Source organism: Bidens hawaiensis, unplaced genomic scaffold, assembly GCF_021521415.1.
Source record: "Bidens hawaiensis isolate Kalapana, Puna unplaced genomic scaffold, B.hawaiensis_p1.1 tig00020636_1, whole genome shotgun sequence".
NCBI classification, from domain to species: domain Eukaryota; kingdom Viridiplantae; phylum Streptophyta; class Magnoliopsida; order Asterales; family Asteraceae; genus Bidens; species Bidens hawaiensis.
The window spans coordinates 2,337-13,337 of record NW_027493154.1 but is presented as its reverse complement, the minus strand read 5'-3'; the positions used below and the strand labels follow the sequence as shown (position 1 = coordinate 13,337).

At 33.7% G+C, this 11,001-nt stretch overlaps 1 protein-coding gene across 1 annotated transcript; it reads left to right on the top strand.

The window, feature by feature from the left end:
• Positions 1-368: 368 nt before the first annotated feature.
• Positions 369-7,744, top strand: LOC143561206 (AMSH-like ubiquitin thioesterase 3). Its single transcript, XM_077049334.1, has 14 exons — positions 369-491; positions 698-762; positions 847-922; positions 1,026-1,187; positions 1,344-1,438; positions 2,153-2,255; positions 2,328-2,374; positions 3,822-4,128; positions 4,204-4,293; positions 4,382-4,444; positions 5,805-5,879; positions 5,954-6,016; positions 6,508-6,560; positions 7,358-7,744. Exons 1-14 carry the CDS (start codon positions 387-389, stop codon positions 7,530-7,532), a joined length of 1,479 nt encoding a protein of 492 aa, XP_076905449.1. The 5' UTR covers positions 369-386; the 3' UTR covers positions 7,533-7,744.
• The last annotated feature ends 3,257 nt before the right edge of the window (positions 7,745-11,001 follow it).

Sequence of the window (11,001 nt, the reverse complement as noted above, 5' to 3'; positions counted from 1 at the left end):
TATTAGGGGTGTTCATCAATTCGGTTATTGGTTTATTTGATTTGTTCGGTTATGAGTTTTTTTTACCCCTAATCGAAAATCGAACCTAACCAAATTCAGAATGGGGCTAATCGAACCGTAATCGATCCGGATTCAATTCGATTCGGTTTCGGTGAAAATCGAACAAATCGATTTAAATCCTATTAATCAAATTCTTCCAAAATAGTAACAATTTATTTTGTTTGTGTTAGAGATTTCTTTTCCTTAAATATAAATGGAACTCAGCGTAAAGGAGGGTTGGTCTGTATATTGTAGAACAACAACATCATCATCATCATCATCATCGTTGTTAAGTTGATCCCAACTCAAATCAGTAATTAATTCTCCATCGGAATCCTGTGGTAGCCATGAGACCTCCGCTGAACGTGAACGCAATGACTCGGAAGATCGACGTCGATGATCGAATTCCACTTCGTAATTACTACCGCATCGCAGATAATCTCCTCAAACAGGTTCTACTATATCATATCGCAATTCATTCATTTTAGCTTTTTAGGGTTTATATTTAATATTTTAGGATCAATTTCAATTTCTCATTCTGCTGCTTTAGGGTTCAATTGTCTATTTCAACATCTTACATCCGCTTTGAATTTCTATCAAAGATCGCTTTTATTTGCATACTCAAATCTATAGCTTATCCTTCTAACATATTCAACAGGCAAATATATATCGAGAGGAAAACAATATAATCGATTTGTATGTTATTCTTCTAAGATATTCAAGGTAACTCATCACCATATTTCAATTTCAACATTTAGACTGTTGCCTATTCTTGTTAAAACTGCTGCTTTTGTTTTGAGTTTTCAGTTTGGTACTGGATACAATCAAGTTTCATCGTGACTACAACCTTTTATGTTCTAAGGAACGCGCATATTGCAAGAAGGTGAATCTGGTTTATTAATAATCTCTGCCTATTTTTAAACACTTTATGTTCAGTTGTTACTTTATTATTAAAACTCGGGTGTACTTTTTTCCATTTCATACAGCAATTACTCGTGGTGGTAAATGAGTTGGAGTCTTTGAAACCTGAATTTTCACGTCAAGTGGATAGATTAAACAAAGCTCATACTAGAAGTGAAAAAGATCAACCAAACGGTCAGTTAGCTGCTGTGAATAACAGAGTTTCTTTTGACCATGATAACAAGCAGGTAATAATAGTTGTTCACTCACATAACGAGTGTTGCTTTTTTCATCAACGATGGACAATAAGTTGCTGGAATTTATAAATTACAATTAATGCTTGTTGACTTTTTGTCGGTTTTCTAAGTGCATTATCTCTCATGTGTCTATGTATGTTGTTTCAGTACAAAAAGATGGATAATCGGCCTTCTTGGAACCAGAAAACTGGGATTACTCAAAAACAACAATCTAGTTCAGTTTACATGCAGTTCCAAAAGCTGTGAGTGTTTGTGTTATATCTAAGAGTTAATCCATTTCTTATGCTGATGTTTGTTACAAGTTGCAAAGTGGAACCGACTGGACTTGTTTGTTAATTTAAACGGGTTTCAAATGCCATTATTCCTCCTCTTCTTGCAATAATCTTTGAAAGAGGGCTGTGGTTAGGCCTGTAAATGAACTGAACATTCAGTCTACAGTTCCATAGTTGGTGAATTGTTTGGTGGGAAGTTCGTTTATGTAATAAACCGAGACGAACAAGTCTCTACTCGTTCATTTATGTTTGTTAATTTACGTTCGTTAATATATTCATTTTAATTTTTTGGCTCATTATAACTTGCCTTTTTATAATAACTTTTTAGGCACAACACATTACTCTTCACAAGTTCACATTATTTAACTAGTTTTAGCTCAGTTATGTTTGTTTATCTATGTTCAGTTATGTTTGCCCGGCTACGTTAGTAAATTGTTCATTTATATAAACAATAAATACAAACATGAAAACCCTGTTTGTTTAATCATTCGTGTTCATTTGTTTGTTCGGTTAATGTTAACAGACAGACATGAACATGTTACTTTCATGTTCATTTGGTTTATTCAAACTACTAACTGTATGCTTAGAGGGGAGTGTATTACTAAGCATTCATATTCTATGTTCAAATTACACAAAAGTTTAAACTATCAGATTTTTAAGTATGTGTACTCATGTGACTTTCAGATCTCTATTACCAACTCCCAGACAAGAAACTTTATCGAAACATTCTCTTCTAGGTCCTAATGGCCTACGCGGTCAATGGTCAAACCCTAGTACACAGATGAAGGTAAAACTTGTTATGTTATATTGCACTTTAAATTCTAAACTTTATAATACTAAATAATGTTGTGTAACACAGGTGCAATATCCAGCATATGCAGACTTGAACTCAAACGATAATTTAAGGTTACCATCTTTACAAAAGTGTACTTATTTAGATTTTGCTTGAATCTAGTAGGCACTGTTTGGTTAGCATCTTAGTAACACCAGTTCCTTCCTCTAAAACTTTGCAAAAAGTTATTTAAATTATATTTTTGTTTTTCAAAAGCAAGTACAAACTATTTATTCGCAATTTATTTGATATTTCTTTAATGTTTTGTTGCTTTTTAGTGTTTTAGTTTTTAAAATATAATTGATAAACCTTTTTGTATTATGTAGTAACTAGGCTTGTAAACAAACCAAACGAACACGAAAGGAGCATGCCCATGTTCGTTTGTTTATCTTTAACCAAACAAATGATCGAACACGAACAGTCAAACAAACAGGGTTTTCTTGTTCGTGAATCGTGTTCGTTCGTTAAGAAAATGAACATGTATGTATTCATTTATGTTCGTGTGTTAACAATATAAACGAACAGTTCATGAATGTAAAATGAACGAACGTAATTGAACTATAGTTATCAAAGGCGTTAGGAGCGTAGGTCTTGCCGTGCAAGGCTATAAAAAAAGTGAGGGTCTAAGAAAAAAAAACGCACTTAAAAAAATTAAAATTTGTTATGTATTAGAAAAATAATAGTATTCTTCATTCAATAAACAAAAGGTATTGTATAACATTTAATATCATCTAATTAGTACCAAAAGTTCTAAAAGAGTCAAGATTAAAATGTACTAAAATTTGAATAACAAAATGTTCAAAGTAGTTCCAAACAGTTCCAACATGAAAACCAAAATTTCAAAAAGAAATAAATAGCAAAGGTTCAAATGATCATTGTTTTTGATCCGTCATCAATACCAATAGAGGTGTCGTCAGCTTCAAGGAACTAGAAGCGCATATATTGGACCTGGCCTGGAATTTGGGCCTGGCCGCAAGTGCAAAAATTGAGGGCTTTTAATAGCTGTGAACTGAACATAGATGAGCGAACATAGTTGAGCTAAAACAAGTTAAAAGTAATGCGAAGAACAATGTGTCATGCCTAACAAGTTTTTAAATCTAAAATAAGTTGTAATGGGCCAGAAAATTTCAAATGAATTTATTAACGAACGTAAACAAACCCAAAGTCCCAAACTAACAAACATAAATGAACATTAATAAGCGAATGTTCACGAACAAACAATACATTTGTTCATATTCCTTCGGTTAACTAAACAAACAAAATTTTTGTTCATGTTTGTTCGTTTAGTAAATAAACGAACTTCCCACCGAACGGTTCAAAATTTTTTCACTGAATGTTTGGTTCGTGTACATGCCTAGTGCTATAGACAGGTAAAATTATACCGCTGTGTTTACGTATAGCATTAGAAACAGATGTAAAGACAATATATTGTTTGATTAAATGTAACAAATCATTTATCATTTTTTAACATGTCCAGTTAAATAAAAAGAGACCGCTTATGCTATATTATCTTGTGCTCAGCTTAATTCAGAGTGTGCAAAGTGACATTACTAGCAAAGATAACAACACTGGATTGGATACATCTACAATGGAATCAGTGCTATCTTTAGATGATGGTAGATGGGCCCGCCTTAAAGATGACCAGTTTGATGAAGATCTTTTTCTTTCTGGAAACATCAGACAACCTTCTCCCCCTCCCGTGCTTGCCCAACTACAACAGGAACATTCTCACATATCTCCATCCCAAGTTGCTGACCCTAGACCAGGACCCGCCAACTCATTTCAAGATGATTCACCTACTTCCAACACATACCACCATTTACATATTGTAAGTTTTGTTGCGGAGAAGTAATCCATCTATTCTTCATGGAGTTGACTTTGTATTTGTCTTTACATTTTGCAGCCGGTAAAAATGATGCAAGATTTTTTGAGATTGGCAAATGCAAATACTAAAAGAAATCTAGAGACGTGTGGTGTTCTTGCTGGTTCTTTGGTAAGATTAAATTGTTCCCATTAGTAAGATCCTTTTCTTTGGTTTTTACATCTTGTTATCTTACACATTGCTATCGGTCTGATTGTAGAAAAACAGAAATTTTCAAATCACCACACTTATTATTCCTAAGCAGGAGTCAACTTCTGATTCGGTAAGAATTCAGAACTATATGGTATTCTAGATTTGAAAACGTGCGAGGCATTTAGGTCCCAAAAGTCGAGGCACGATTAGGGGTGGAAATGAGCCAAGCTGCTTGTGAGCTACTTGAGACTGACTCATTAAAATCTTGAATCAAGTTCGAGCCTAAATAAGCTCATTAACAAACGAGCCCGATCCCAAGCTTCACCTATGGAGCTTAAGTAGGCTTACGAGACAATAGTTTATGTAATTATTTTAAATACCTATGCTATCAATATCGGTGCTATAGCGGTTAGCGGCCCATCAGTAAAATAGCGGTCAAAATAGCGGTTCCGCTATTTGCGGCGATATTTACCGCTATTTTGCCGCTATTTGACTACCGATATATCGGTTAAATCGACGAGTTTATTAGTAAAATATTTGTGACCCAAATTTGTTAAAACTTTTTGGCCCAAACCCTTACCTTTTTTTGGCCCAATTCCATTTGATTTAACCCTAAGCCCTATATCTGATTATTATTAAACGGCTTTAAACATCGACAATCAACTTCCTGTTTCTTCTCCAATCTCCAGCCACTCCAGCCTCTGACGCTCATTTCACCATCAAATTGTTATTTTGTGTTTTGAACTGTTGACTTTTATGATTTTGGTATTAAGACTTAAGTATTAATATTAGATAACTTTTGGTGTTACACACACACACACACACCGCTATCCCACCGCGATATCGGTCATTGACCGATATCCGCTATTTTTTGGCATTAACTGCATAGTTAAATACATTATATATAGTTGCATACTTCTTATTAGTATTATAAAATATGATAAAGATAACTAAAATGAGTTGTATTATGTTATAAAAAATTTATAATTATAAGTATTTATAAATAATTTAAAAAATATATAAATAAACGAGCCGAGTCCAAGCTAAGCTCGAGCTTGGATAATAATCACGAGCCAACTCTTGCTTTAGAATAGAGCTAGGAATGAGCCAGGGCTCGAGCTCTCATAAGTTAAACGAGGCGAGCTTGAGCGCAATCAAGCTCAGGCTTGGCTTGACTCATTTACATCTCTGGGCGCGAGGCACGCACATCACTTACTCAACGTGTTGCTTTATGTCCAACCACATAAGCTTTCTAGTTTATTTACAATTGAAGCTGCGTCTCTCATCTATTTTACACGTCAACCCTTTTATCAAGTAAACCTTTCATATTTTTTTATTCCCTTTGGTTGTTTTTACACACCAATCTCCTATAAACCCATTTTGGTCAATTTTGACCCAAAAATACATGAGGCGTTTCCTTTTAAAACCAAGATTGTATTAAGCTATTTTGATGCATAATCTGTTCTGATGTGCTGTGTTTATTTCTTTAGTGTCAAACGTTAAATGAAGAAGATATATTTGAGGTTCAAGATAAGCGTTCTCTTTTCCCTCTAGGATGGATTCACGTAAGTACCCACATATATATCTTTTAATTAATAATATTAAATTTTCTGATGTCTTACAATGCCAAATTTTCCAGACTCATCCAACGCAAACCTGTTTCATGTCATCAGTTGATCTGCATACACATTACTCGTATCAGGTACAAATTGAAAATACTATATATTGTTTCTGTATTGAACAACACACTTTCATTTTTGTAATTAGTTAATTACATTTGACACACTAATTATTTATCGAAAGTGTTTATAATATGGGCAAAAATTGTTCTTGGGCCAGCCCATGCTATTAAACGTGTAATACAGAACACAAACGTGAATGAAATGTAAGCATTTAACTTAAAAAGTCGTGCCCGGTAGTGCATAAAATCTCCTAAATCATTATGTTATTTCTAAAATGCTATTAAATTTTGAATAACATTTGAAACTTATTATCATATACCACAGACAAATAATTGTTCCGGGCCAGCTCGAGAATGTTAATTAAAGTATTAAACATGTAGTACAAAATGAGAAATGACTGAAAAGGAAGCATTTAACTTTAAAAGTGGTGACAGTAATGCATAAAACCCCTTAAATCATTTGTTCTCTGCCTATTTTTGCTGAGGAATCTATTTTGTACTTTATATTTCAGATTATGCTTCCAGAAGCAATTGCAATTGTGATGGCCCCTACTGATGAATCCAGGTATGCTTCTATCAACTACTTGATTTCATGCAATGATATATAGTGTTAAAATTTGAATCACTATTTGCGGTATAAATTGGTAGAGTTTGGTGTTGATTTGTTCATGCAACTTTATAAACCTATCTCCACGCAAAGGTTATAAATGTTGCATCTGGTTTTTTAATAAGGGTAAATCAGTCAAATCGTCTAATATTAGCCCGAGAATGGTTAGCCGGGAAATATGTGATCAGGAAACAGAGTACATTGTTCTCGGGGATTGTGGTATCCGTTTTGACTTGTTATCCCACCCACCAAATCCCTTAGGGTGTTCATGGCTTCCTTTGAAACCGTGAAACCTCGCAAACTGGTTTTTTGGTTGGTCGGTATAGGAATTTTTAAACCACAGTGAACTGTTTCCTTTATGGTTAATACTCAAAGCTGATCGGATTAATCGAATTGAACTGTGCTTTTAGCATTGTAACTCTTTATATTTTTATTTTGACCTTTAATTATTTAAGGTTGGACTTTTAAGTTTGAGTTGTAAATTTTTTTTAAGTTTGACTTAAGTTTTGACCTGTATATTTTCTTTTGGCCTTTACATACACATAATTTGACTTTGCTTTACAGTTCAAGAGTCACTCCTTATAAGTTTTAATTGCTGAAATTTTCGCTTCTTTAATTCAATCAAAAACCGTTACTAAAGGTTTTAACTAAAATCATGACCGTGAGGCTACAATCCGCCATAAATTATGTGATTACACATTAATTATATGTTTGTGTTTCTGTGTACTTACTTTATATAAACTTCATGTGCGTAGCCCACATGGTATATTTCACCTTTCGGATCCAGCTGGAGTGAATCTAATTCGGAAGTGTGATCAACGAGGCTTTCATCCTCACGAGGAACCAGATGACGGTAGCCCGATATATGAACATTGTTCTCACGTTTATATGAACGAGACTTTGAACTTTGATGTTGTTGATCTTCGGTGAACTTATGTCTTGAATTAATGTTGAAGATATTTTTTTCAAATTTGGTTTTGTGAATATAATCTAATGACGGAAATGGAGTAATCAGACGTTGATACATACAAGTTGTGAAGGCTAAGCGGTAAACGATACGATCATATGTTGGTTTATCACGTGATGATTGTGTAATGAATATATTGGTTGCTGGTTTGTTTTCATTTTTGTTGCATCGTGTTAGTATTTTGATGAAAGGTATATTTATGTAGCTTATGAAACCAAACCTATGAACAAACTGTAAGGCTCTTACCATTTGTTTCTTTTGGATAGAGATGGTAAATTAAATGGCTTCTCTTAAGTGTTAAAAGGTGTCTGGCATTTTGATTTAGCATGAGTCACACGTTTATCATTGAAGGTTGTGTTGGTCATTTTCTAAATGAGTATAAAGTCGATTATGTTAATATGAATGCCCTTTCTCTCTCTATATTACCTAAGCATATGTTAAAGCAGAAAACCCGAAAACTGAAAACCGAATAAAAAAAATTGGTTTTTAGCGGTATCTGAATTAAAATCTCTTTTTTAAGTTTTACCTAAGCATCTGTTACTAGTAACTGAAAATTGAAAAAAAAATTAAAACCAAATTATATTTACAGAAAAAAAAAACATATTGTGAATCAGTTCTTCAGCATATCTGAATTATAAATCAGGATCAACTAGGACAGAAATAGAGCATCGGGTTGAACTCTTCTTTGGTGTCAAGGTAATCGCGATGAATGGTCATCAACTTTGAGGAAAGGCTAGAAGATAGGGATTTAACAATTCGATTTTGGCTCGGATATTAGTTATAAATATTTTAGAATTTGGTTTGTTCAGTTTAATCAATTTATCCAAATAACTATGATATTTTTTTCTTTTTCCTTTTATTATTATTATTATTATTATTATTATTATTATTATTAATGACATAACCCAATTGAGGCCAATTGCCAAGTCATCTAATGCCAGGAACAAAACTAGGAAGGAAAACTAGGCAAAGTGATAATCGTTATAAATTTGGCTATTAACCGAAATCGAACTGAGTTGTATTTCCTTCAGTTAGGAATTTTCGAATTCTATTGATTCGGTATTGGTTAGGAATAAAAAGGTTTCAAATTTGAATACACTGATCCGAAATCCAAACAATTAATACTCCTGGTATATATAAACAACCCTATGGACACCATTGTAGGTGCTTTAATAGTCTAGATTTATAGGAGCTTAATAAAATCAGCTAAAAACCTTAGTTTAAGATTGTTCCAATTTTTAAGATAATGTATTTGTGGGAGGCTCTATTAATAATATGTGAAAGATTGTTCCAAGATTTAAAATGGGGTTTCTAGGGATACCCCACATCCCATATACGAGACGTATATGGAGGTGTCTCTAATAGGACGCTTTAAAATATTAGTGGGCCTTTTGTTGACTTGTGACTATAACCCTATACTGCTAACACATAGAGGTGTACAAAAAATCCGGTTTGGGACCGGTTTTAGGCAAGCCGAACCAAATCGGTTTCACCCAAACCGACCCAAACCGTCAGTTTCAGGATCTGGTTCCCCTTAAAATCTACCAAACCGGTTTATAAACCGGACCGAACCGACTTGACCAGGCCGACCTATCTTGCTTCTAAAACCGGTTTATACACCAAACCGGTTTGAGTCAAACTGGTTTTGACCAACCGTTGACCAAACCAGTTCGCTTTGAGTTTAAAACCAGTTTTGTACACCTCTCCTAACACACATTATGATATTAGTAGGCCTTTTGTTTTCTTTTTCTAGATTTTACATGACTTTAACATAAAATAAAGTAATTAGTTACGACACGTGACATAATTTTTTGAGCTTAATATTCTTTCCTTTTTTTTTCCGTTTTATGTTATTTCATTCATTCATATGAAAAGATTATAATTCCTAAATTTTCATACAGACAATTTGATATTTTTATCTATTAAACTCGTATAATTAATAGGTTTTTAATATCGTAAACAAATTGGCGATGTAGATTTTGGTTGTGATGAGTCGATGATCAAACCGTAATTAGCAGGTTCGAGACTTGGTATAACGACAATAAGGTGTGGACAACTTTTGTGATCTCTCACTACATAAAAGTCATGAGGCCACACCATTGAGACTGGGAGCATGCTAGCGAAAATATGGAGAATAGAAACAAAAATGATGCTCCCATTATGGTTTACCCATCTTTCGTAAATTAACGTACATTGATTTATTATTCAACGTTGTTTTATCAATCAACTGTATATTAGGTTTTCTCACGTTCTCCTCTCTTTTCCTTTCACTTGTGTAGTTGTGTGTTGTTTCTATTGATTGTACTTATTCGTTTTTTCTGAAATTTTAAATGGCGATAGATGCATTATTATATTATCCGCTTTTTTGTTTAGTATTTTAGAAGGCGATAGATTTATATTGTGGTAAACTCTTCTAAAATTGCTCAGTTCTAACACAAAACTAAACTTATGTTAGGAGTCATTAATAGATTTAATACCTTTTGGTTACAAAATGGGTACGCAAGAAAGTTGGTTGACAAATGACAATCAAGCTTTTGTCTTTGTGGACCTTGCGATTTGTTTTTGTTTTAATCTTTAATCAAACGCATTGACGAGTTAATGTTGAAGGCTCAAGTTTCCCCTTGTCAAAAATTCCCGGAATACATTATTAATAAGCCTGACTAAATGCATCCCTCTCTTGCTAAACATACTCCCGTTTTAAACTTTCATTTCCTTTAGCAGTTTTAATTGACATATTAGTCCCTCTAAATTTTTTTATTTTATTTTATAGTCATTTTCAAACCTTTTGATATAAAATTATTAAGTACATTATTCTTTTTTTTGCTTTTAGAGAAAATTACGATTTGCCTCCTTGGGTAAAATCGCCGGGACGCCATTAACCTCTGAAAACTAAATTTCGGGTATTGTAGCCATATGTTTTTATAATGCTGAGATGTGCCACTGGTTGCACATGTTGAACCCATGTTTTTAAGTTGACGTTGGTTGACCTTTTAGTTCAAAGGCACTTTAGTAATTTGATAAATAATAATGATAATAATAACAATAATCGTGATTTATGTAATATCTAATAATAGTAACAATAATAGCAACAATAACATCATCATTCATTCATCTGCATAACAATAATATATCTTTTTCTTCACGACCTCAACTTCACCATCTCTGACTGCCTACCGTCGCCCCTCATCTTCATCGTCGCACACCACCCCCATCCCTCATCTTCACTCGTCCCCGTCCTCATAATAAGAAGAAGAATAAGAACACATACATTTTTAGAACTCTCTCATCCCTCCTCTGTCGCCACCGTTGCCGTCCAACGGAAAACTTCCCACCACCAAACCCAAGCACAAACCACATTCCATTCAAACCAAACATCATCCTCATCCAAATTTAAACCCCTAACCACATGGGTTTTATACAAGAACTAGTTTG